At 52.3% G+C, this 27,703-nt stretch overlaps 1 protein-coding gene across 1 annotated transcript in view; it reads right to left on the bottom strand.

Moving 5' to 3' along the window:
• Positions 1-241: 241 nt before the first annotated feature.
• MNT (MAX network transcriptional repressor) overlaps positions 242-27,703 on the bottom strand; it is a 39,408-nt gene continuing 11,946 nt past the window's right edge. Inside the window, exons 2-6 of the mRNA XM_086624667.1 lie at positions 24,715-25,291; positions 21,700-21,741; positions 20,881-20,992; positions 3,257-3,449; positions 242-1,698 (exon numbers count right to left, since the gene is read on the bottom strand). Coding sequence (XP_086480793.1) covers positions 983-1,698; positions 3,257-3,449; positions 20,881-20,992; positions 21,700-21,741; positions 24,715-25,291 — 1,640 coding nt within the window. The 3' untranslated portion in view covers positions 242-982. The remainder of the gene's footprint in view (positions 1,699-3,256; positions 3,450-20,880; positions 20,993-21,699; positions 21,742-24,714; positions 25,292-27,703) is intronic.

Below are 27,703 nucleotides of genomic sequence, written 5' to 3'. Positions count from 1 at the left end.
GCAAAAACGAAGCCAGGAGACCTGGGGGCTCGGGACTGGCATGGGGAATCCTGAAGAGGGGAGTGCCATGCACAGAGACCTGCAAAATCAATTATTGCATCAGCAAAACCAGCCAAAACAAAAACCCCAAAAAACCATCCAAACAAACATTGTCAACCATTAAAATAATAAAAAACCTTTTTTTTTTTGACATAGCTATAAAAATCAAATCATTTATAAAACTGCAACAAATGAAGTCCGGTTGTGTATTCTTTTTCCTTTTATTAGACAGGACAGAGAATTTCCTTAAAATGCCATAACAAGTCACAGTGATTTTAGATGGTTTTTTGAAATGTAATATATTGATGGGAAATACCTTTAACATGGTTGATTTTTTTTTTTTTTTGTCACTGTATATGTACCCTGGTCCACCAAACCATCTATCTTAAAGTTTCTTGTTTAGAGAGGATACTCTGTCTTCTTCCTCCGAAAATGAATTTTGTCTAATAATCCTGCAAAATAATCAACCTTACAAAAGGCCTTCTTCAAATGTTATATTTATATATATATGTATATACATATATATACACACACATACACACATATATATAAATATAGACTTCTATGATTTTTTTTCCCATTCTACGCAACGTCTCAATAAAGAGATCAGCAATTTTTATTCTACAAAGAAGCAACACATAAAAGGGGAAAATTAAAGTCTTAAGAACATCATATCCATATTTCACTGATTACACATAAAAGGAAAAAAAATCACCATGAACAACTGTCTTTGAAGTTTTCTCGGATTAGCAAAATTCAAGTGCAGAGAGGCCCCGTCTGGCCGCCAGCGGCGGGCTGGTTCCTGGGCGGCTGAGGACAGCCCAGCCCGGCGTCCTGCCGCTCGGCGCTTTCCGCACTGCCCTCCCGCAGAGTCGGACGTGGTTGGAATGTATGGAGTTTAGGAAAGGTTCCCAACAAAGACCTCGCCGTCGGACGATTCCCTCTAGGCCAGCTTCAGCGTGCTCACTGGGAATGATGGCATCGTTACCATAGTCACCGGGTTTAGGACCGTCTGCCCAACTAACTGCGGGTGATGGACGACTTGGGTTCCTACAGCAGGCTTGGCCATCATGGCTTGCTGGCCAAGGTTTGTGGTTCCATTCACTTGCTGGTGCGAGATGGTGTGAGCGATGTGGCTCACGACGGGCTGGCTGACAGCCACGGGCTGAGGGTAGATGGGCAGCTGCTGGCCGAGGTGGGCCATGTGGTTGATGGTGGCTGGGTGCACAGTGATGTGGCCGATCGGCTGAGCAGCAGTGGTAAGTTGCACGGGGCTGGACGTGGAAGGTGCAATGTGAGCAATGTGCTTGGTCTGTGGACCCTGAATCACGTGGTTGACAGTTTGAATGACCGAAGCGTGGGTGGTGGCGGTGTGGGCGATAACAGTCGATTGCACTGTCGAAGCCGCCACGATGTGAGTCTGTGCAGGGACGATCGCCGGCGGCTGGACCAGTGCTTGTGTCTGGATGGGAGGCTGTGCGTGGGCTGGGGGCTGTTTCTGCTGGATGGACAGGTGCTGAGGCAGAACGGCCGGGTGGTGGGGGGCAGCGTTTGGAGGGACGGCTTTCAGGAGCTCTGGGTGCTGGCGCTGGGTTAGTTTTGGTAATGAGTTCACTGGCCTGTCATCTTCCATGTCTTCATCCATGTTGTCTTCACCCTCTGGAAAACACGAAAGGAAGAAACTCCCGTAAAAACAGAAAGCAGAGCACGAACTGGACTAACCAGCCTTCCTAAAAGGCAGCACAGGCAGAAGAGGCAGCAGCAGGAGTCACTGAGCTATGGGCAGGCGGCACGGCACGCTCCTCTCCTCCCTGCCTGTAGGCCAAGGACCCAGAGCCAGGCAGGTGTGACCAGCTGGAAGCCCCAGCTAGAGGGGTGCTGCCAACAGGCGGAGGTCTCGCTCGGCAGGCGAGAGAAGCAACGCGAGCACAGGCAGAGGGAGCGCACCTGGGCTGAACTCCATCTGGGCTGAAGAGGGCTCCTTCTAGGAAGAGGAAGAGGGTTTCCTTTCCTTTCCTGTCCAGTTGTTCCACTGATCCGTATCACCCTTTCTGCTCCCAGAGCAGGAAGGAAACAGCCATGGAGAAACATGGCAGCAACTTCCTCATCTGATTCTGGAAAATGGACTCTTGTCCAGTCCAGGTACTAAGGAAGCAATGCAGGAACATGCTGACCCTGCAGAGATGAAGACGACGAGCAGGGCACCTTGGCACTGCCTGCTCTAAAGCCAGCCATGCAGCAGAGATTAAAAATCTCAGAAGATATGGAAGGAGCAGGAAAACCAGGGAAAACGCTTCCCTTTTGCAAGCTCTGTGGTTAGTAGCAGCTTGACACGATCATTTTCAGCAGAGGTCAGCTGGAGAGGTGAAGGGCTGACACTCCTATGGACAAAGCACTCCTACTCTCAACTTCCATCAGACTACACAGTCTGCGAGTATGTTTCAAAGGTGATGAGCCCGACGTGAGCCTGAATGAACCAGAAAATTCCCGTTTTCCCTTCCTGGAACCCGCTGCATCATCTGCCTGGAGCGCCAGGAGCAAACGCTGTCACGATCTGAAGGAACTGCTGCAAACGGTTACAGACTGCTACAGCCTCCTCGGCTCTGGAAAGCAACGCACTGTACATCCACGGACTGGCTATTCTTCCTGCTGCAGGCCACCGGGATGGAGAAAAGCATGCACTCTCCTATCTCACAGAAACTTCTTACTGGGAACAGCACGTCAGATATTCCTTAGTATCATTTCATCTTCACTGTGAATCCTTTTCATGCAACGTGAAGGCTCTTTAAGTTGTTCAAATGCTCTGGTGATCCTTCCTGTACCAACTCCTTCCTCTCTGCGTGGCTGAACACCCTCCCACATCCACACACAAACACATCAGGAAGCTCATACACCACTCAGGTCTAACGAGCAGGGAAGCATAGCTGTGCAAGAGGAAAACTAAGCTGTGAAGCAGGGGTCTCCGTGTGAGGTATCGGCAGACTGAACGCGCAAATCTGCACTTGGCATCTACCTAATGCTGGTGCAGGACTTTCAGTTTACTTTACGCGAGCAGCAGTGTATTATTAGGCCAACATCAATGATTACACTTGAAAACCTTTGAACTCTATCCTGAATGCAAAGAAACCTTCATGGTGCTAAAAGAAGATCCCCACCACCGCTACAGAACTGCGTCAGTGACGTACAGTGGCAGCTGCAAGAGAAAAAGCACGGGTACCTGATGCTGTCGAGGTAGATGCCTGGTCATCCTCCGGCTGGACTGTCTGTCGAATAATTCTGTCAATCTCCAAGATGTCCATCCACTGGCTCAACTCGTTCTTCAACTCTGCCAGTCGCTGCTGGGTAGCAATCTTCTCTCTTGCCAGCCGCTCCATCTCATGTTCATATTCTTTTTCCTTCCTCTTTAAAGTCTACAGACAGAGGGGAGAAAAAGAAATATAAGAAGAATAAAGACAAGTATAATCTACACTAACCTGGTCACTCCCATGCTCATAGCTCGTTTTTTTTCTATTACCAGTTATGCTGATGGAAAACACGTTCAGATATAGTTACGTCTGTCAAGTTCAGGCAGAAAGGGAAAGGACAAGAGATGGCCACTGAAGGGTTACTTTGGCCAACCACTGTCTGCCTTCTGAAGGAAAACTGATGAACCTTCAAAACTCAAATGCTTAACCACATCTACACAAAATCACGGTCTGTTTCCATAACCAGCACATAAATGATGGAAAGAGATGGAACTTTTACATGGTCAGAAGAAAAGGAAAAGCACACATACTAATTAGCTTCTGAGCAACACACACCACCAAGAGCTCCTGAACCAGACGAGATGGTGAAGAGCTGACAACACCCCCATCGCAGGGGAAACACGGAAGTCAAACGCACAGGAACAGTGTACGTCCTCCTGTTCCGCTAACGCCCGCTCAGCGCTGGAGCCTGGTGCGTTCATCGGCAGCGAAGGGAAGAGATGCTGCACCAGCCAGCACAGTACACAAAAATGCCAAACGCTTCCCAGTACTATTAATGGGAAATATAAACCACGTAGATCTGATGAGGAGCAATTACTGAGCAGTGCAGCAGAAAAACAGCAGCTGATCCTCACAAAAGGTACTGCTTTGGGAGACGTTCAGGGCAGCAGTGTAGGACTGAACAGTAACAGGATAGAGAACCTGTCCCCCAGCCCGGGTCAGCACTTATTTTAAGCATAAAAGACACAAAATAAGTGAAATCCGCAAAAACAAGTATATCCTGTTCCTTTTCCAAAGTCAAGTTTCGCCATGGGGAATCTAAATCACGATACGCACTTCTGAAAATACCAGCTACAGAGGCCTCCACGGAGCCTGCACGGCCGCTCTTCCCTCACCGCTGGCAGGCACTGCTTTAAAAGCAAACTTAGAGCAGCTGAGGGTCAGACTCATGATCTCCTGAATACGTGCTCTTTATTTGACTCCCAGGTTCTCCAGGACAATTGCAATCAGAACCTGACCTCATGAGTTTCAACGGTGCTGCTGGTCTTTTATCTCAAAAGTTGGCCAGGAATAACTTTAAAGCCTGTTCAACCAGGCCTTTAGTTCACCCTAAGCCAACACAATGACCAGGATGCTCCTGCCTTCCTATAGGAAAGTAAAATGAAAAAAAAAAAAGGTACTTTTGTCTTGATAATAACAAAGAAGGAAGTATTTTTAAAACACCCCAACAATGTGTATTGGCAGGGTGCAGTCACTCCAGATGTGTGAACGGAGACATCTCCTCTCCACGAGGCTTGCGCTTTGCCTCTTGGCAGCGCCGCCTTGGGCTGGGCTAAAAGCCTTTGGAAAGGGACCGTTCCTGGGCAAAGGGCCAGCTCTGTCCCTCCTGCTGCTTTCTAAACCGTAAGCAGGCAGCGGATGTGCCAACTCCTCAATCCAAGGTTTTACACCAGGAAACCCCCGCAGCCTCCAGCAGCGGGAGCGCTCCTGGGACAGGCGCGTTCTGCCGCAGGGAAGGTCTCCAGGGCAGGAGACGCAGGTACGGGGGGACGGGCACTCCCGGACTCCCAGCTCTGCACCCGCACGGGCTCCTGGCCTGGAGAGCCACAGGTGGTTGCAGCCAAAATCCATACACCAGTTTTAGCGCGTTCTCCTACCGAGCGCGGCTGAAGCATCCTGCCTGACCCAGAAAGCAAAGCGACGCTGCATGTGCGCAGCCGGAGGGACACGGGCGGGCACGGCGGGTGGGCACGGCGGGCAAAGCTGGGGCAGTGAGGAAGGTGCGCTCACGTTTAAGTGTGCATGAAGAGACCTGGTCGGAACATCTTCCTCCTTACTCTCTAACCAGGAAAGAAGCAAACAGGAGAAAGCCTGAGACTAAAACCACTGCACACAGACACGAGCCCGGCCCCTCTCTGCAGCATTCCTCTCCGAGCACGTTCTCCACGCGGTTACTCACGGGGCACCACAACGAAAGGACGGGACACGCTAACGCAGCTGGCCTGAAGCGTAAGAAGAGAGAAATCCACGCGGCCTCAGCACCCGCATCGCGCACAGCACAAGCGTATCCAAGCAGGTTCGGCTTCCTTCAGACTCCCAGCACCACGACTATGGGGTATGGGAGGGCAGCCGGTAATTAGTAATGAACTTCTAATTACTGCAAAGGCAGGCAAACCCTTAGTGAGCACCAGGAGGAGCCTCCCAGCGAGCAGGGCCAGGGAGCTCGCTGTCGCTCTCCGGGTGCTCCGCTCCTCCAGCACGGGCTTTGGGACGCGGTGCTGCTCCAAGCCCGGCCCCCCGGCTCTGCCTCCCTCTGCGGTGCCAGCAGCCCCGGCCCTCCCCGAGCTGGGAATCGGCTTGACGGGGTGCCAGCTCCCAGCAGCCACTCACCGCGACCGCACACTGCTCCTGGGGCTGTGGCAAACGGCCCCCCGGCTGGCAGTCCGGCAGGCTGGGCGCTCTCCAAGGGAAGCTGCTGGGGGGGCTGGAGCAGCTGCTGGCACCGGTAATCTCTCAAAAACTATTCTAGGAGGCAGTTCACTGTGGCTCACTTGGTAAAGATGATCTCCTGGCTGAGCTGCTACTTGGCCTAGGAACGAACTCCGTGCGATTAACCGGAGCCTTCCTCCCTCTCCAGCAGCCCCCCTGCAAGCACTGCCCGGCTCGCTGCGGGCATCAACCTTGCAGGGCACAGCCCCTCCCAGGCACCACCCCGACCCACTGGCCCTTGTGCAGCAGCCGCAGGACCCTGCTGTAAAGGGGACAGGGCGCAGGGACCCTCCTGCCTTTGTACTTCTTCCCTCCGGTGGCCGGTATGGAAGAGGGTGGGTGCACGTCTGTGTCTCCTCTGACCAGCAGCCCCTTGGACAGATGGACGGCTATCTGGCAGCTGCCTGCCAGCACGTTATTTTCTGCAAATCATCCTGCCCATGTCAGGTGCCAGGTCTTCCTGGCAGTCAGTAAAAAGTCCACAGCGACAGCCGGACCTTAGTCATGCTGACTTTGCTTGTCTATCTACTCCCAAACAGAAAACACCTTTAGAGACATGCACTGGTCTCCAGTACGTTTTTTCTACAACAGGAATTTCTTAGCACAGCAGCAGTATCACAATGGATCCTACGCAATACGGGAAAAAAAAAAAGTCACAGCAGTTTTAAGGTGAGAGGCAGCCACACAGACACCCCTTTCACCAAACCCAAACCTTTGGGATCTTCCAAGCACGTAAGGCTAGAGCTGAAACAGGCAGAGGGGACCCTGAAACTACATACAACAAAATAACTAATTAAGAATGAAATTTCAAGACAGGGAATTCATACAAGTGCCCAACCACCAATTTCAAGGTCTGAAATTTCATTAAGGCAGAGGCACGTGGGCCTGGGACAGCTGCAGGTCAGTGACTGCCATCCGACCCACTGTCCTGGCACCCCGGAACGGCAACAGCGAGGGTTCCGGTAAAGTGCTGGTACCTGGGATGACAATTAAACTGTCTGCCAGGATCCTGAAGGATACGTAGACCCAGGGCTGAAGACTCCAACCCTTGTTCCTGAACTCCCTTGCCAGAAGACGCTGTGTTCCTTTGCTCTGTCCTGCTGTTTCTCTCCGGACATGGTCTCCGCAGCACGGGACGGGTCTGGAGGCCCCCAGACTCCTGGAAGTCGCTACTTTAAGGATGGTGGCACCAAAAGGTGAGAAATCCCGAGGAGAGCTCAAACCAAACGGCTTTGCCTGTTGGGAGTATGAAACCAGGTAGCAGGCAAGAGGGCTCACCAAAACGCACCTCTGCCGTTGCCGATACCGGCAGATGTAACCGAGGTAGCGGGAGTCCCTCCTCCCAAAATTAAGCTGAATCTGAAACACTGTAGTATTAAAACCCCAAACCATCTCAATCTTGTAATTGTGATCAATTGCCCAAAAATTCCTGCCACACACCGAGTGGCTCAGCAAGCCGCTGGGCATCACGGGCCACCAGCAGACAGATGGGGTTCTCGTCGCAACAGCCCCTTCACCCGGCGTGACAGGACAAGCACTTGCAGAGACAACATGGGCTTGAGGACAGCTGTGTCTAGCAGAAGCCCACAGCTGGCAACCCCCATGTCCAGGCTTGGAGCCCCTATCTCAGCGCTGACCCTGCAGCTGGACTTCAAATGCTGCTGTTAAAACCCTCTGCCCCTCTTCCCTTCTGTAGCTGCTGAAGCTTTGGGCTGGGAGATGCCAAGGGGAGATGGAAATCTGTGGGATTTCAAAGTTTATCTGATTCTGAATTATCTGAATGTGAAATAATTATAAAAGAAAAAATGCAGCTGAGTGTCCTCCTGAGAGGCAGTTATGTGGTCTACGAGTTTTATGCTTGGCTGAGATTCACGTTATGTCATGGACTGAGTCCCTGGCGAGGACGAGGACCTGTGCACACCCAGGGGACGCTTCCCTCGGCGTCTGGAGCGCTCCCACTGCCCAGGCTCTCACCGTGCACCACTCCCTCACTGTGCAACGTGACGCTGCAGTTTGGGGAGCGTACACTGACCTCACGGAGCCGACTGGAGCAGACCCAGCACCCCTTCCTCCTCCGGCACCCCGCCAGCACCGCGGCTGCCCCACACGTCCGTGTTTAACCAGAGGAGCAGCCCAGGCAGCATCACGCCTGCAGCTGCCTGGCACAAAGTCCTTCCCTTAACCTGGCTCATGAAATACTGATCGTGTTCCTTCACGGTGGAAAAGCCACCGAAGCTACCTGCATTTCTGTCTTCCCGCGTCCTCAGAGGGCGGTGAGGACCCACTGGCACCGGGAGCTGTAACCCCTGAAGAAGGCGCGGTGCGGCCATTGCGGTTTCGGTTCTCCGCTCCACACGCAGCGCGGGGCTCTCACGACCCAACGCTGGTGAGACTGGATCTGCGCCCAACCCACGTGTACCGAGGGCAGCGGCGTGTTTCCACCAGCTCAACAGACGTACACCCCCCCGAGACTGCTCTTTTCCAAGCAACAAAATTCAGCACAGACCCTTCTCCTTGTGTTTGTGTAGCAGTAACTGTAGGACTTCCTTTTTTCATGTTAAGAAACTGGAAGCCTTGGTTGCCCAAGCAAGTCCGTTCCTCTGCTGCAGGGGTCAGCATCCCTGCAAGGACAAATCTGAACCTGGAAGCGGTTTAACCACGTAGCCACATGCTTCATCAGCTTGTGTGTACTATGAAGTACAGGAGTGGTCCCATGGAACACTTCAGTTTGAAGCTGAGGGCAAGTCCTTCGCTGGCAGCACCTGCAGAGGACCACGGGACCCAGCTCCGACCGGAGCCCTCTCCAGCGCCGTCACCATCTGCACTGCGCCGCAGCTGCTGCTACCGCGTGCAGGGGGGAACAGTGACAAGCGCGCAGGGGCAGTGGTGAGGAGTCCCTTCATCTTTTATGTAAACAGCAGTGACCAAATTAAAATCCACACGTGGGTTTGCTTTTACTCCCTGTGAGTATCTGATTTTCCTCCTTCGCACGTAGCTGTCAGCTCCAAAGCAGCCTTTACCCGCACGGATTATTAGAGCCAGACCGGCACAACTGCAGGGACAGCAAACACCCCATGCGACACCACGTGCAACGTTTCGCTCCTTTGTGCCCCTTTTTCAGAGCGGTTGTTGGTCCTTGTGTGCATCCCCCTCGCCACTGTTTGGTAAACAAACCAGGCACAACCTACTGCTGTCGCTACACACAAACAGCCATTTGTTACTGTAAAGAACTGGCTGTAATTAAATTGCTTATTCTTATGTCAAGATGGAAAATAATGCCCCCAACGCTTTCTCTGCGTTTACCCCAAGAATAATGCCAGCCCAGTGTTGGCACCAGTGAGGTTCAAAAGGTCTCACTAAGGAGCTCCCTTACAAACATTATATTAGCAATTTAAAAACACACTTTCAATTAGGAGTTTTCCAAAAGCACATTTTAGCTGTTGTGTTCTATTACATGGCATTCACTGATTAAAAATGCCTCATCGATGAGCAATCATGAAAGTGATTTGCAATTTTGAGCCGGATTCTTTAACTCTTTGTTACTGGGATCGCAGCCACTGCAGCAAACCAGGAGCCACTGGGCCGGGGGAGGTCCCCAGCAGCGGTCCCACCTGCAGGACCACCACGCAATTCCGCACAGACCCAATCCAGCCGGTCAGGCTTTCACTGCTGCACTGAGTTGTGATTCCAAAATATAATGGAAAAAAGCTAAATCCTACGAGAAGGGCCTTACCCTTGCAGGGACTGCCATGGTGCAACAGATCTACAGCACGAGTAGTCCACCAGCCTGTCTCCACAAAGGTTGCAACTGGAAACATCAAAAGTCAGACGGATGCCGAGGAACCTGCAGGCCTCCAACAGCCCAAACCCCCAAGATTCTGTCGGCAGAGGTGCCACACTCGCATGTCACACTTTGGAGTTTTGCATTAGTCATATCAGTTTTGGGCATCCCTACTTTGAATAGTGCTGAATTTTCTATGAAGCTCTCCAGGCGCGATGAGCAGTTTGTTTAAAGTCCAGCATCCAGACAAATCACTGCCCCCAACTCAACCCAACTGCTGGGATGGACGGACCACAAAAGCAGGAGAAGTGGAAGCCAGTTCTCCCCCAGATCAGGCTGGTGTCCCCAGGCTCCGCAGCCAGCGCGCACACCCGCAGCCGCGGCCAGCAACAGGGCCAGCGCCCACCAGAGCCCACCTCTGCACCCGCTCCTGCGCCCTGGACCTTCGGGACCTCCTGGACCTGAGCTGCTGCTCAGGCTCCTCGGTCTGCGGAAAGCAGCACTGGGCAGGATCGGGCCGTCAGCAGAGGTAATAGAGGTAACAGCGGTACCTCTCCCTCTGCTGATGTGAAACCCCAGCTGGTTGCCACGGGAACCAAAGCCATGGTTGCCATGGTGACTGCTTCATTCGGCTGGCTCTTGGAGATGAAATCCCACAGCGGTGCAGGATGCGCCAGCCCTGTACCACCAACAGGAAAATACAGGTCGCAGCACAACAGCACCAGGGCCAGGACTGGTGCAGGCGCAGCCCCGCTCTGCTCGGCTCTCCCGCGCTCGCTGCCCCACCACAACTGCCCACGTGCAGCTCCTCCACGGGTTTTCCGGAGAGCCTTGGCTCGGGACAGGGTTACGGCCTCGCTTTCCCCAGACACAGCGTCGGATCACGACGGGCTCGACCCAAAGCTCCGCGATGTTCACGCGAAGCGCGAAGCGCTGGGGGAGTCGTGGGGCTCCCGCAGTGACCGTCTCGGCAGACGGCGAGAAGCGACGGCTCGTGTGCCGAGGGAGGAGCAGGACATGGACTCAGGCTACCGCTGTCTGTGCGCCGACCTCAGCCTCCCAGGCTCTCAAAGCCAACGCTTTACACCAGCACCAAAACCAAGATAAAACCTGCAAGAAGCAGAGACCAGCCCATGCTACTCGTGGTCCCATCACCAGTGCCCTGCAGCAAGCCGACCCGACCCCGGGCACGGCTGCTACCCCACAGTCCTTCAAAGGAGACGGGAACTGCGGCGTGGCGAGACGCCCCGGGTGCAGGTCTGCCCGCAGCTCTCAGACCCGACGGGTCCTTCGCCAGCAGCCTTGTGACCCAGCTCTTCCACGTGCTTAACCCCGGGACAAGGACAGCAGCTGGGATATTCTGGGAGGTGACTTCACCCTCGCACGCACGCAGCGAGCACGGCAACTCCAGGAAATGAGCAGGGCAGCTGCTGCAGAGGCTGCGGGCACCAGCAAAGGGTGCTGGGCAGGGGCTTGGCACCACCGTGCCCGTGCGCCTGCCGCCATGCAATCCATTCGCAAGGGCAGAGACAAATGCCCAGACAGAAATACTTCCCAGAATGGGAAATGTGCCTGGAGCAGAGAAATCATGGAAAATGAGAACATGCATTGTTTACATGTATTATTTGCACATTGTTAGCTGTCAAGACTCCTGATAAAAAACATTGGGCCATAATCTGGAACAAAAATGCAGCTGAAACACGGACACGGCTATTTGCACTGGCCTTGCAGATCCAAGAGGATCCGGCCTCTTGGAACACCGCTCTCTGGACAAAGTACAAACAGTTACTGGGGCAGAGGGTAGGACGAATCCAAATCATGAAGACAAAGAATAAATTCAGGAAAAAAAAAAAAACAAAACCAAAAAAACGTAGCAAGTGACTGGAACACACAGTACAAAGACAAACCAGGGAGAGGCACAGCCTTGCCCAGGGCCAACCACCACAACCATGCTGGCTGCCACCCGTCCAGCAGATCTCGTTTATTCCTTTATACAACTTTCAAGGTCAAGAAATTCAATGTTAAAAAAACTGAAGTATTATTTGCAATGACAAGGTGTTGAGTTTAGTTGTGCATTTTGGTTTTTCTATTTTTATTTTTTTAAGTAGTCTCTGCCATTTAGGAAATAAGTGAGACATTTTCAATGATGGTAATGGATTCTGGATGCCCAAAATACCCCAAAATACTGTGGTATTTGTTATTCGGAAAATTATCCTGAACTATTTTAATTTGTTTGGTGTGGGAAACGTATCTCTGATATAACTCTAATAATTTTCTGCAAGCAGAAATAAAGCACACTGCATTTCCGTGAGTGACTACTATGAAAGGTGGACCCTTGCCAGCCCCTCCTGAGCCAACGGACAGACAGTCCTGGAGGGCGGCACGCGGTGACGCGTTGGAGCTACAGCCACATCTCCGGCTGCGGGAGATGAGGAGATTGACATGGAGACACATCGTTGCTCCATCTGCTTCCCGCAGCAGTGGGCAGTCGGTAGTGGGCAACGTCTGCCCAGGCTGCCACTGGCACCTGCGACCGCGCAGCTCCCGGGAACACGGCTGAACTCCGCGCACCGAGGCACGCGCAGTGATTATTGTTTTCTTGCAACTGGTTGTTTGTAATTTTAATTGCTCAGTAACTGCTTCGCTGTAATTTTAGAGAGTGTCAACACACACCTTTGCTACTGCTAACAAGAACAGGAATCCAGCTGCCCTTGTGCCACGGGGCCCCTGACCTTCCCCATCAGGCGCTCGGAGAAGAGCAAAAACACAAACCAAACCAAACAGTTATGATGTCAGTGGAGTTTTTTGTTTGTTCAGGGGTTTTGCCATGTTTTAAAACGTAGGTAACTTCTGCAATATTGCACAGAAAATCAAGCCCATGCAATCAAGGTGTAATTGTCACAGATTTCATCATGTCACGCGCACTCTTCTCCCCCGCGCCGGCGCTGTGACAGCAGATGACAACGAGCACGAGCGACGGCACCAAATGGGCTGCGACACAACCGTCATTTCAAAACCCCGTGCTGTGCTCCACGTACAGGTTGGTTTGGTTTTTGCAACCTTGAGTGCTTCTTCCAACTACTACTGAAATGACAGCAGTATGATCGATGTAGATTCTCTAACAATCAAAAAAACACATACAAGATTTGTAATTCCGTTTGCCTTTTCCAAACTCTCATGTGCGAGTCATGAGCAAGACACTGCTAAAAAAATCCCACCACCCCTTTAGGCGAAGGTTAGGAAACAGCTTGCACTCACTCCAGGTTCAAACACTGGGCACGACACGCTTCATGGCCACTCCTGCCAATGAAAATCCAGCGCCTGCTGTCTGGCCAGAGCCTCCCTTCAGGCAGATCACGCTGCAGCTGGGGGGATGGCACAGGGTTCGATTTCAGATGCCCACAGCTGCCCGGGACCCCGCATCAGCTTTGGCAGCTGTGCCCGCTCGAGCACCAAAGTGATTCAAGATGGGAATCCCACGTTTCTTCTACTTGATGATCATGCAAGTCATCCAAAGGGAAAACGACCTCAGTGCTACCACGTGCTGAGCACAGTCCCAGGCTACACACTGGAGGCTTCTAAAATACTCCTGGCAGTGAAAACTCTAGCTGGCTGACTCAGAGTGGCACGAGTGCCAAGGGACTGGAAGCTCTCTGAGCATCCCCTGGCTTCTCAGGTTGAGCACCCCATCTCCCACATCGGCAATTCTTCAGTGACTCCATTAAGGGCAGGAACCAGACCCTGCCCTTGCTGTGCATGAACAGCTCCCACTGACTCCAGTGGCAGATCAGCCCTAAGTGCTAATTCTTACCCGTTTCACATTTTTAAGCAGGTTCTAACTTGCTTTACTTTACTAAAAACTACTTTTTTAAAGGTCTTATTTCTCATCACTTTCAGAAATCTACAGACGACACCACGTTGCATGACCACAGCCTACTGTTGCTGGAAGCCTTTATTATTAGCAATGAAATCAGGCTAATTAGACAAGATAGAATCAATTGATCAGGCCAGGTAAACAACAAGAAGCACTGCTTGGCATGTGCGTGCTGTTCACATGCAGGAGGCACCGAAACCACTAACGGACCCAGTTCCCACCAGGCAAGCTTTATGGAAGACAGGGTATATTCACCTGGTAGCTGGCACAGAATAAAAAGTAACAGCTACAGCTATACTTTTCAAGGTAGAGAATTTAATTGGATTGAGCATCACAATCTGACTTCTGCATTTTGATCAACGATCCGGCCACTACAGTGCTTACATGTAAACGAGCTCTGCTCTTCATACGAGACCCAGTGCTAACGCTGGACATTTTCTGTCTGCACTACGGTACCTCCCGACACCGGAGCCGGCAGGTTTGTAGCGTCCTCTTGTACCTACGTCACACCTGAACCCTAACTTAGACATGACCACGGGACTTGAGAAATCCACTGGTCTTGTTCTGGCCCTCTGCACTAGAAGGGATGAGGCCTTATGCTCAGGCACTGACGAAGCGACCAACAGATAAAGCCAAACCAAAAGAAGATGAGACGCTGTGGTTATTAACAGGAAAATTTAACAAATGTGAAAACAGCATCTGGTCTGTTCACGTCCGTAAGTTCAGCTGAAAAAGGACAGCACAAAGGATTGTTTTCACATGCACTATTTAGGCATCCTTGGATGGTACTTTGTGTATGTTCTGCCCCGAGGGAAGCAACTCCATCGTTCATTGTTGGCCCAGATGGGAAACTGCAGCATTTTTAGGTGCACAGCGTGTTGGTTCAGTCTGAAACGCCCAAAGAGACCAGGTGAGCATGAACAACGTAAACATCTCACATAAACAGCCAGCGTTACTGATGGGCACAGGTAAGTCAGTTCCCGATGGAGTCCTGCTCCTGGCGGGAGGTCAGGAATCAGCTCTGGGATTTATTGTGTGTCCTACACAGCACCTGTGCTCTCAGCTGAGCTGTGGACAGTTCAGGATACACCCTGGGGACAAGAGGGGTGGCAGGAGCGGCACTGCCAACAGCGGCGACAGAGGGGGCCGCGGACACGAGGGAATCATAGAATCATAGAATCGTTAGGGCTGGAAGGGACCTTCAAAGGTCATCCAGTCCAACCCCCCTGCAAGGAACAGGGATATCTCCAACTAGATCAGGTTGCTCAGGGCCTCAAGAAGTCGAAAGAACCAACATGCCCACGGTGAAAAACTGAACCATGACTCCATCATCGACGTACGGCGACTGATGCTGACGCACCCTCTCGGGCAGGATTACGGTTTTTGGTTTGTGAAGGGCTAAAGTCCATCCTCCCGCCGAAGAGAATCACTTCTCCCTTAATGCCTGTTTCACACCCGCGCCCCTGCTCTGAGTTTGCTGAACTATTCTTCTTTCCATCTGACGATGATCCGAGACCTCTGAACTTCTGTCCTCACTTTAACTTCAGTCTAAAGCAGTTACACATGACAAGGGAAAATACCATCGATCTGGGCAGCGGTGACCCAGCCGGCGGGTCGGCCGAGGCCACGGCACGGCCACGGGAAGCGGGTTCAGCTGAGGAAGCCCGTGTTTGTAATCAGGTGAGGAAAACTGGCACACTTCCCTCCCAATGAACAACGCAGCAATTCACTTGGGAATCTAAAGAGATGCCAATTACCTTGAGTCCAGTACACCATGATTTTTTTTTAGCATAAAAAATTTTTTTTTTTTAGCTCCTGAGGAAGGACATAAGGTGCTGCCTCTGCTCGCTGGGAGGGAGCCACAGCCCAGCACCTGTCCCAGCCTCCGCTGGGTTTGGAAGGGGAAGATTTCCATCACAAAGATGGACACCACTTTACTTGGGTAAAACACTTCCCTGGCCAGCTGCTCTGCAGCTCACGGCACAGCAAGAGGCCCGCATCCTGTTCACACAAGCAGTCTTGGGACTTGTAAATGGCTTTGCCACTCATTTATACATTTCTCTCAGTGCGTACAACCAGAAAAATCAGAAGACTGGTTTGCAACAAAAATATATCGGAGTGATTCCTGGGAAGACTACAGGCACGGCCCCAAGGCAAGTGTTCAGCCAGTGCCAGGCAGTGGCCTTGGCCAAGTCAGCGGGATGTGGGGTACAGCACCGACCCTCACTCCTGGGGAGGAAAGAAATTCTACCCTGAGGCCACAAATGACAAACTGGTCACAATATCAACCATAACCTCACCCCCAGCTATTTTCCATCTCTATCACTACAGGCAGCAAGGAGGATCATAAATTACTTCAATGAATCTGTAAGCAAAGTATCTTTCTTAAACAGAGCAAACAGTCCTCTCCTTTACGGACGAAGACCCAACATCTATCATGACAGCACCTCCCGCCGGCCCCCCCATACTTCTGCAATATCTGAGCCGCACGCGCAGCAGTTTGGAGCCCAGCAGAGCCCTGCGCTGCAATCTTCAAAGGATTTCACCCTCGGCATTTAGCACGCCCTGCAAGGCTCAGCTTTATCTAATATTTTGTAAGCACTTCATTATTCAGCCAGCATTTGACTCCAGTTGTAGCGGGGAAACTGGCACACCAGCGGGACTCCCAGCATGATCTGAACCCGCCGGGCTGCAGCTGTGCTGCTCACGAGCTCGTTCTGGCTGTCCCAACATCACCTGGGGAGCAAACCACCGGGATGTCGCCTTACACTAAACATGCAACTAAAAACAATCCCCGAAACTGGAAGGTGTTCAGGTACCACCGCAACAGGCACAGTCTGAGGACACAGAAGACAAAACAGTCTCGCTTAAGGGCTTCAATTAGCTTCCAGCTAAGATGACTACAACGTTTCCTCGGGGCCAAGGAATCCTTCAAAGAGCATCAAACCAGAACCCCCAGCTGCACAGGCATCCTGGTCACGAACCGTGCCCGATGCCTCACGCAGGGCTGCGCTCCCCGGCCGCCAGCAGCGCAGGCGGAGTGCCACGCCATTCCCTCCGGCAGCGTGGCTCTCCGGGGAGACGATGGGCTCGTCCTGCCCGCTCCCTGCCAGGGGACGCCGCCTGCCCCAGCCAACGGGACGGGGCTCTGCTCCATCCAAGCAAACAGCATTCTCTTCCCACTGCGGTTTTTTCCCTTGTCACTTCATGCAACTTAGAAACGTCCTGGAGGCATCTGGCATTTTCACCCATGTTTTCCAGGGAGGAAAGAGAAGGGAAGAACGAAGGGCGAGGTGGCCCCTGTACAAATGTGCTCCATCACAGGCTGGGCCGCGTGGGACCAGAGCCCACCCCGCTGCCGTGCCCGGCGGGGACGCCTCCCTCAGCCCAGAGCCACGGCACAACAGCCCACGCCGTCTCAAACTGCATCACCATTTAAAAGGATTATTAACTTCCAGCTGCGTTCAGCCCCATTTCCTTTGTGCAACAGTGTGTTTAATTGCAGAGATTCTAATTTACTGTTGCAGAGCACAAGCCCAACTCTAAGGGTAAATTAAAATGACAGCTCCATGGGAAGTTTGGAATTTAACTTTCTGACTTATCTGATTTGATGCAGATACAAGTATTTAAATCCAGCCAAGGAAACAAACAGCCTGTTTCTAAGAAGTTCCAGCTGAAATGGGGAAAAAAGATTTTGCAGGAAGAGAGGCTGCAACAATTAGTGCACTGTCATACTCCTTGAGGGCACAGATCATCAGCTAAGCGGAGCTTCGGGCCGGCACACCGCACTCCTCCTCTGCAAGGCTCACCTGGGGTTGGTTTTCTGTTGGGTTTTTTTTTCCCCCTTTAGCGAAAAACTACTTTGCTGTATTGAGAACCAGAGGTTTGACTTTCAAGTCTCCTTTGTACAATTCCCCTGCTCTCTTTTCAAGGGACAGAGGTAAGCACCAAGCCTGGCGAGTGAAACACACCGAGGCCAGTGTGGGATTTGCTGCCAAAAAGGCAACTTTTCTTTTGGTTTTTCTTGTAATCATGACCAACTCTGTGCTCCTGTCCGCAGATGAGGCTGGGATTCATCTCACCCTGCCTAAGCTGGTGAGGCATGTCCCAGCCCAGTCCACCCTCCCACCTCTGTAACCCCCGGGGAGAGGCGAGGGTCATCTCTAGGTGGTTCATTGCATCCCTGCACTGACGCACGTCACTGTTGTTGAGATGGGTCGAAGCTAATCTCAAACAGAATTTTAAAAAATAAAATTAAAAAAAAATTAATTCTGAACTCAGAAAATTCAAATCAGATTTCTAATAATCTGTTTTTTTCAGACAAGTAAACAGAGCGCTCAAATTTTTAGCGCAACTGCGTCCCATGATTCAGGCACAGACCCGTGGCGCAGCTGCTGCCAAGGAAAACACTCGGCTTTCGGGACACTCCCTGCTGCTTGCGAACTCGACCGAGCGGCCGCCAAGAGACGCTGCCCGCAGCGGGTGCTGTGCCAGCGGGGAGGTTACACAAGCCGTGCCGTGTCTGCCGCCCACGGGCTGCCAAGCTGGCCCCGCTGCCGGCGCTGGGTCAGGCACGGCCACGCAGCCCGCCGGCTCGCTCGCCGGCCGCCCCGGGCAGGCAGTGCTGCCACGCAGGGGCTGGCGCTCCCCATGTGCTCGCTGCACACGTGGAGGTGGACGCTGGCACCAGAGCTCCCTCGTGGTGGACGCTGGCACCTGGCCCGAGGTCGCCGTGCCCTTTGCCACTGCGGCGGGTGCACCCTTGGCCGCAGGCTGGCTGACCACCCTGCCTGCTCCCCTCTGCCAGCGCCATCGACGGACGGACATACGGACAGACGCAGCAGCACACCGGCTGGCCCAGTCCCAGTGCTGCAGCTGCCCTCATGCCGTCGTGGGTGCCAGGGCAGCTCTCCTTTGCGGCACTCCAGGCAGACTCCTGGCAGGGGAGCCAGCACCGTGCCCCGCAGCCCACCGTCTTGGAGCTTTGGTCACGCTCTGCTCCTGCACACCCCTGGCTCCCAGCCGCCCGCCTGCCAGCCTCCCCTCCCACCTGCCAGGGCCAGCTCAGCGCTGGGGTCCTGTGGCACCCTGACCCTGTGTGCCCACCACAAACCAGCTCCATTGCCCTTACGGCCACCTGCGAGCGGGACGCTGGAGAGACAACACTTGGACAAGAGAGTTTGATTTCTCTGCACTGACACTGGTGGGAGAAGCGGAGGGCTGCTCCCCGCGTGCTCCCCACAGCCAGCCCAGAGGGAACGTGGGACACCGGGGGAGTTTCCGAGACGCCGGCACCGTGCACCCAAGACGAGTCACCAAGTTCCTCCCGCAAGAGACAAGGTCCATGATGCACACAAGCAGCGCAGCAGGTAAACGGGAGCTGTGCAGGTACAGCCACCCCGACACCAGGATGTAAATATTGTGCCATTAACCATCAGAACCTCTGCACTTTCACTTCACTGAATCATTACAGACACTGCAATTACACCACCCCCAGGCCCCCTGCAGCCCCAGACAGTGGGCACACAGAACAACGTGGGCACACCTGACATCAATAGATCTGACCTCAGCCGTTCCCAGAATGGATCCGTGCTGGGAAAAGCAACTGCAAGGCGGCACTGAAACAGATCCTGAGTGGCAGAAACTTAAAAGGAAACAAAAAGCAGTTTTGAACCTATGAACACCTTCTGGGCCATCATTAAAGTAGGTTTCACTTCCTAAGAGGACGCAACAAGAGTTCAGTTCCCAGCAGCTTACGGAGATGTTGGTACATACACTTGTAGGTCGCACAGAACTGCACTGTGTCTAAGCCTCCAAATATTTCACAACGGATCCAGAGGAGAGGAAGAATCAGCCATCCCCACCAACATCCTCAAAGAGAATTTTAAGCCGTCTTCCAAAAGCACGGAATAAAAACGCTGCCAGAGAGCAGAGTCTGCTCACAGACAGGTCTGCACCTGCATCAATATTCACAGAGCGTCAGCTGCCACGCCAGAAACTGCTCCGCTCGCGACATCCTGACTCCCCGAACACGAGAGCGGGTGACCAGATCACTCCCCCTCCCGCACCGCCAACAGAAGCTCATCTCTACCCACACCAGCCTGCCTGAAATCAAATGAAAGGCTAATGCCCGTAAGGCTGCAATGCAGCCACATCTCCAAAAATGACCTTTTTCAGCAGCACAGATTTTTTTCTTGTTGTCTGCCACCCTCCAGTGGCTGGGTACCATGAGAATCTGTCCCAACCAAAGGCTCTCCAAGGGAGACACCAGTGAAGACTAACGAGAAGGGCTGAGCTGGTCTAACTCTGAAAGGTTAGGAGTAATTACTGACTCTCCAAAGCTGATGGAAGTAATCGACATCCAGTACTTCCGGACACCGGAATTAAACCATATTTGAGAGAGACTGAGGAAAATGGGAAGAAAGTGAGGAATAAAGATGACGCTTTACTGTGGAAAAGCCCATTGCGAACAGCCCTCAGCACCCTTTATTCCAGCCAAAACACGAGGTCTACTGGCTCGCTTCATTTGCATTACAAATTTAGCAACTTTTCTGTTTTCCAGATGAATTTTAACTGCATTACATGCTATTGATTTCACAGTCTCAGAGGACATCTCTAAGAATTTCTTTTGTGCCACCATTAAGCACTTTTACAACTATTAAATAAGCAAACACTAACGCTTCACTCAACCTGCAAACACCCCAACTGAACTTTATCTTCAGTTTCTCCCTGACTCCACCTAGAGCTTCACACTGCAATCCCAAACTCCAGTCCTTCCCTGTACTTGCATCTCCATCTCATCAAACGTTTGAGACATTCAAAATCTTCATGGAAACCTGTCTGTTTTGGTTAAGCAACCAGAAAACCTCCCCAAAGCGTATGGATTAAAATTCCCCTTAGTCCAAATAGGAGCAGCTCAAGCTTACACAGCCTGAGTGTCCCTCTTTAAGATCATCTGAATTATCGCTGGTACGGATGACTTGTGATTAACTAGGAACTGCTAGTGTAAGGAGACTGCATGAAGCAAACATTCCTAGAAGATTCAAATATTCTGGAAATCTGGAGTTTACAAATGACTACACCCATGTGAGAGAAGAAAGGGGAACAGGAGTTTTTCTCTCCCCTCTTCCCTCTGCACTACGGAAAATCAGAAGTAACTTGGCTCAAGCAAAGCCAGCACTGTTCTCAGCAGATAAAGCACGATACAACGGCAACCCGGACGCTACACGTACCTGGATGTATCGCAAGGCACTCCTTAGGACACTGAGGTTTGAGGTCTTCTTGTCGTCTACGTTGGGGATGTTGCGTTTTAATGTCTCAAAGCACTCTTTCAAGTGAGCACGTCTAGAGAAAACACAGGTGATTCATCAGCTTGTGGGAGCACACACCAGAAATCAATTTAGCAGAGGGCTAGAGCTTTATTAGGGCCTTAATCCAGCAAAGCACTTACACATGTGCATAGCAGCCACCGAGACGACCCACATGCTTACGACTGAACCAGCTCAATCCAGCAGAAAGACTCCGGGGCTGTACACCTGGATTCTAGTCCTAGCTTTGTTAGGAAAGCATTGTGCCATTTTAAATGAAATATCTCATCTCCTGGTGCTGCTGCTTCCACTTTCACCGTGTTTCCACTTTGGCTAGTCAGACATGTAAGAGTTTTGGATCAGGAACTGGTCTTTACTCTGTATTCACACTGTACACCGACCCCTGATCTTGGCTGGTTTATCACTTCAAATCAGAAGAGAAGTTACACTGTTATGCACGTGGGGATTTACTTTGCGGGATCAGGGCTTCGCAGGGTTACTGTAACGCAATCACGCAGTCAAGTAAAACATACTGGGAAGCAAGAGATGCAGAATTGAGCTATAAGACAGCAAAGCAATACTGCAAGATTCATTAAAAGTCACTAAGAATTTTGTTCAGGTTATTTGTTAAAAAACAAACAAACAAAAGCCAAAGCCAAAGAACTATTAACAGACTATAGGCCAAAAAAAAAAAAAAAGGGGGAATTACAATTAAAAAAATCAAACCCCTGGCTTTCTACGCACCTGTTCTTCTCCAATTTATTATGTACTTCCCTGGTCCCAACCCTGTAACCCAAACAGAACAAAGATAAGCTCAGTGTCAGGTTTAAAACTACTGCCATTCAACCTGTGCTTTCAGCAGCGTGTGTGTCCAGGACAGACAGGTAAATATCAAAAAGCAACAGAGGTGTTCGGATACCACTGTCTGAAGTTGCATACATATTTCTACCTATACTGTAGCAAGATAAAATCCACACTTGACATGCATATTACACGGGATAAGTATTCTGCATATACTGCACACAAGATACAAACAGGTGTAATGTGTGTATATGCACAGACACTGCTACTATCAGCAACAGCAAAGACACCAACTATGAATTTTATGTATTTATTCAGTACTAAACAGCCCAGATTCTGACCCATTTCTGATCTACGCCTGCACTCCAGTGGGGCAAGATTTATGTGGGTTCAAATTAAAGTGTACAGGACTTGGCAGACACACTTCAAACCGCTTCAGTTTTTTACTGTGCCTGAAATAACACAGCTGAGCAGAAACACGGAACAAAGAAATCCAGGAATCCTCCGGTCACTGCTAAAGGAAGAACCAGAGCAAGCTTCTGCTTTTGGGGTTCTGGTCTGTCCCCACCCTCCGAATCAGAGGAATACTTTTAGGAAAAGCCAAACAAATTCCTGTTATCTTAGTTGTGCACCTACAGTGGTGATTAAGTACTTTATTAGACACGTGGAGATTTCAAATATCTTCCATACACTACACAAAGTAATTATTTGCCTTCGGCTGAAAATACACGGACATTGTGGTGAGTGTTTCAGGAGGTACGTTAATATTTAATAAATATTCAGGTGGTTGAAAACAAATATTTGCCAGCCTTTTCCCGTGAAACATCTACAAGCTGAAAAAGATATCTTTCCTGTGCTTGAGTCTAAAGGAGCAATTGTGGGGAGACGAGGAGCACACACCTCGTGGTCACCCGGCAGGACGCACTTCAGGAAACCCGTGCCACTCGCTCGGACAGGTATTTTTCTGGTGTGCCCATGCCAACAGCTCTAGCAGTCCTGCACGGTGCAATGCTCTGATGATGGCACAGACAGCTGTGATGCTGCACTTGGCACTGGGACAACAGCCCTCCCAACCTCCCAGCAGCAAAGCTCGGCGTGACGGCACAAGAGCAGTTTGCTGGTGCAGCCGCAGCCGTCCCACCGCCCGCTGCCAGGACAGCTGCTGCCAGGACAGCGCAACTCCCGCCGCCTGCGCGGGTGCCCCGTGCCATCGGAAACCCCCTCTGCACCCCTCTGAGCCCCCACAACGACCTGTGACAGGTTGGCTTGACTAAAGCACAAATACACTTATCGCTTCCGCAGCTGCGTGCTTTACAGACGAGCTCTAAAGATCACAATCTATCTTAGAGGAATTATATCGGCATTTTTTATCTTCACAAATTCTTATCTGTGTTACTTTCACTGTCATCTTCTACGAGTTTTAGGATCTCTACATCCCAAAGGACACTACAAACCCTTTTTTGTCCACTACATCTTTGTCACTTCCTGCTCCCACGAGATGATACTGACACTAACCCTCCTTGCACGGAGGCCGTCTCCAGGGAAGGTCAATACCAATTCACAGTCCCACGCTCATGCTCCTCTCACAACTGGGTTACAGCGGTTTTGCAGTACAGCTCAAAGCAAACACCGTAAGGACCAAATGATCTGGGGAAAGGAAAGCGAACTGCCATGTTCCGACCTTCTGATACACTCAAAATCCTGACCTCCATCCAGGAGGCTGCAAAAGGCGAGGCCAGATTTTGACCTGGCCAAAACGTTTCTCCCGAGCAGGTCACTGGCCCGGAAAGGACAGCATTCCGTCCGCCTCTTCTGCTGGCACTTGTTCAGGCCGGGCAGACCGGAGCGACTCCAGCTCTGCTGGGTCTGTCCCAGCACAGCAGCCCGAGCCACACTGCAGAGGGACACGGCCACTGCTGCTGCTACGCTGCACAGCAAGAGGGGGACTCCAGTTGCATCCTGCCTAGCAGCATCTCCTCGGAACTCCTGACCACATTCCCACCCCTGCCCTGGAACCACAGGCACGTTTGCTTTATTGCACTGAACAAGCACGACACGCAGAGCGACGTTCTGCGCAGGCTGCGCAGGATTCGCACACCAGTTTAAACACCACTGCCAAGAGTTATCTACCAGCTGTGGGCAGTCTGGAGAACGGTCAGAGGGGCAGTCCAGACAACACAGCCCAGGAGGAAAGACTGAACAGGTCCAGGTCATTTATCCTGCAGGAAGGAAGACTAAGGGGAAACAGGTAAAAGCTTGCTGCAAAGAAGGGAACAATTTGTTCTTCCAGGCCACGAGAAATAATACCAGACTATGTATTAGGATACTGTGGTCTGGAAACAACTGCCTAAGGAGAAGACAGTCTCCATCAGCCAAAATCCTTAAGAACAAGTTAGACAAACACTAACCTGGAGCAACATCAGAGTCACAAGTCCTGTCCGAGGGTGAGGACAGATTAAACAGCCTTCAGTCCCTTCCAGCTGCAGGAGTTTTGAACAAGCAGGAGGGTTTAGCACTCACAGCACTAAGAAACGCAAAGAGTGGCTAAGGTGATCTCTGTCCCGGGAAATAAAACCTCCCAGATCACATCCCAGTTTTCAAGTTTTCACGATTTCCCTGACCAGTGTAAGCAGAGATCTTTTGCCAAACATAATACCAGATGCCACCTGAGATCAGACAGGCAGTGCTGGGACTTGCTTCCTAATACAGTTCTGGCTTGGAAAAAGAAATCCTTGTACAGAATCCTACAGTGTGTAGTCAGGGAGGAAAAATAAAAAACATCAAGCTAAGAAACCCTGCTACCAAAAAAAACAAACAGACATCCAAACATCCATGGATCTTGGCATTTCTGATCTGACAACTCTTTGCAAAAGCAGTAGCTGCTCCAGGTCGATGCAGCTTTCGGTATCATTTTTGTCTGGTCCCTCTCAGAAGCCTCCGCACACACAGTGCACTCACCCTCCAGGTCTCTTCTTCTGCTCGTTTGGTTTCGTGTCTTCTGCTGGCGCCAGCTTCAGAGCCCCGAGCTGCGGCGGCGCTCCCGGGTGCGGCAGGGGCTGGTGAGGCTGAGGCTGGATGGGCTGCGGAACCACATGGTGCTGGGAGATGGCCAGGACCGGCGCCGCGTAATGCTGGAGCTGCTTCGGGCTGCCCGACGGGGGGGTAGTGGCTTTCCCATCCGGCAGAAGAGAGCCGGGCGGCCTCTGGATGACCGGTGCGACCGAAGACGCTTCCTTAGTGACACTGGGAGTGCTTACGAGGGGCTGGTGGCGTTGCACGAGCGGCGGGGACAGGGCGGTCTGCGCTGCCTGCTGGGGGGGGCTGGTGACAACGGGGATGGGGATGACGGAGATGGGGGCTGCCAGGGGTGGGGGCGGCGGCGGGGCTGGGGCTGGGGGGGAGATGGGCACCAGCAGTTCGCTCCGGGGCTCCTCCGGGGCAGCGGCACTGTTCGCCCGCGGCGCGCTGGCCTTGCCAGCCTTCTTCTGCTCCTGCTCCCTCTCCAGGTGGAGCTTCTCGTGCTTCTCATTCTCCTCTGAAAGAGAAACACCGACAGCGGTTAATGGTGCTTCCCAGACCCTCCCCATCCCCAGGCCGCTGCCCAGGCTGCTGGCTGCCTGCCCTTCTGGGAGGGCAGGGGGGGCCCTGGGGGTAGCACAGGGTAACCGCGTCCCTGGAGATCCGCCCTGGGTCCCAGCCTTGTGTCCCAGCCACGCTGCACCTCCCACTCGCTGCCCTCTCCCTCCAGCACCAACTACTGAAATACAAACCAGGCGCTGCCCGCGCGTTCGGCCCTCCAGACCAAGATGCCAAGGCAACTCCGGCTCCTCCGCCCTTTGCGGCAGCCCCGATGCCCGCAGCAGCAGATGGAAAGCAAGACACCACCCGAGCAGTCTCCTTCTCCCCCATCCCAGCACTGCGTGGAGAGAGAACCAGTCCCTTCCCACCACCAAGTCCAAACCCACAAACGGCGAGGCCCTTCTACCAAGGGCAAATGTTACTGAGCCGAACAGGATTCACAGACCTTCGAGAGCCGTGGCAGCTCCTCGGAGGGACCCGGTGTAGGTGCAGGATCAGCCTTCACCCACCCCTGTGCAAGCCCGTGGGGACGGACTCAGCACGCCGAGCAATGCTTCCCTTCCCAAAGCCCTCCCTGCTTGTGTCCGTATGCAAACACATCGCTGCACTCTATTGTAGAAGAAATCAACCCACAACAAAACATTTTCAATTCTTCCTTTTCTATGTTTAGGAGTGTTTTACCACGGAGCCCGCCCTGGTCCTGCGACAGCCCCAAGACAATGCCGCCATTCACTTCCAGGGAGGCCAGGACAAGCCTGGACAGCAGCATTCTGGGAAAAAACAAGCATTTCAGGGTCGCCTCCTAAACTGGAACCAGTGTGCAGGAGACAGGGAAACCTTGCCAGCCAGGCATCCCCTGCTCCCAGTTCTCCTAGTGCTGACCCAGGACACTCAATGGCCAAGAGGCTGCAGCTGGTCGTAACCAGCCACCCGTGCAGGGCAGGGCAGGCTTCTCAGGTTAAAATACTCTGTATTTTGTACTAGCAGGTGTAAATCTCAGCTCAGTGGACTTTACACTGACACGAGCCCGTCAGGGCACTTCTTTACGCTGCGGATTTTATTCAAGCTTTGATGAGCGTACATTCCTGTACGTTTTTAGAACACAAGACAGAGTAAATGGATCTGTGTGGCCTGACTAGCAAAATAAACCTCATTAAACGTGAGCCAGGTCTCCAGCTTTAATTGTGTGAACGTGGCACAAGTGAAATTTATTTATACGAGCCCTGTGGCGCCACTGGCCCGGCCATCCAGACATCTCACAGCCTTAACCAAATACCCCAAACCCGCTGTCTGTGAAGCTCAGCAGATCCCACTCCAAACAGCCTCCACGGAGTTCAACAAAAAAACAGTGCACCAACAGCACCAACAGCGTGCTGTGAGCTATGACTTGAAGCTGTTTTTCTTATTGGAAAATAAACCCTTCCTTCATCATGCAAGAGATCAGAGAAATGATCTGAGAAATGATCAGAGAAATGACACATACAGTTTGGTGGTCTGTTTTATATAGTGGCCAACACCAGGTAATTCAAGAGGAAGCTCCAAGAAACATCCCAAAAGCATCTGTCCACAGGAGAAGCTTGGGCTTCACCTAAACGCTGAAGTCAGAGTGTGTGTTTAGGAAATTTGATAGAAAAACATGCATACTGCAACCTGGAATTACCAGGTCACACTCAACCCCCCAATTATCTTCAAGCAGCAGCTGTATTAAACACAAGTGGAACAAGGGGACAAGGGCCCCGGGGAAGGGAACCTCACCTGCTGCGGAGCTGCCCAGTCCTCACCCCACCGAGGGCCCCGCCACCGCTCCCGTCCTCTCACCCAGCTTCCATTCTGAGGGGTGCAGTGCAGAAGCAAGAGAGCAATTAGGAACAAAACCTTTATTCCCGATTCTGAAGGACCTTTGGTACACGTGAGCGCACAGCGTCACTGTCCCTGACTCACAGATGATGTGATTTCCTGAAGTTCCCTCCGGCCCAGGATTTCTGCAGCATACATCATATCTCCTCCCACCTTCATCAAGGCATTCCAGCCCAACTCTGCCCGCTGGCTGCCCGCACAACCCGGCCCATTGCCACCCCGGGCCGCGGCAGAGTGGCCCAGACCCCGGGCGGAGGAGGCCGGCGAGGAGTGCCGCAGGGAAGGCAGCCCCACGCCGCACCCGCTGCCGGCGCGGGGAAGGAGGGGAAGCTCGACCCTTCCAAACTGTAGCAGCCCTGGTTCGACTCAGCCGCAGCAACAGCCCCAACACAGGCTCCTCACGAGAGCACGAAGGGGGCCGAGCGCCCCGCTGACAGGCCACATGCTGTCCAGCACCTACACCAGGAGAAACCAACACCTGGATCAAGCTCCAGACCCGGGCTGCATCTCC

The sequence above is a fragment of the Tauraco erythrolophus genome, chromosome 21 (genome assembly GCF_009769465.1).
Source record: "Tauraco erythrolophus isolate bTauEry1 chromosome 21, bTauEry1.pri, whole genome shotgun sequence".
NCBI lineage: Eukaryota > Metazoa > Chordata > Aves > Musophagiformes > Musophagidae > Tauraco > Tauraco erythrolophus.
The sequence above is the reverse complement of the archived record's forward strand: the minus strand, read 5'-3'. Positions and strand labels throughout refer to the sequence as shown.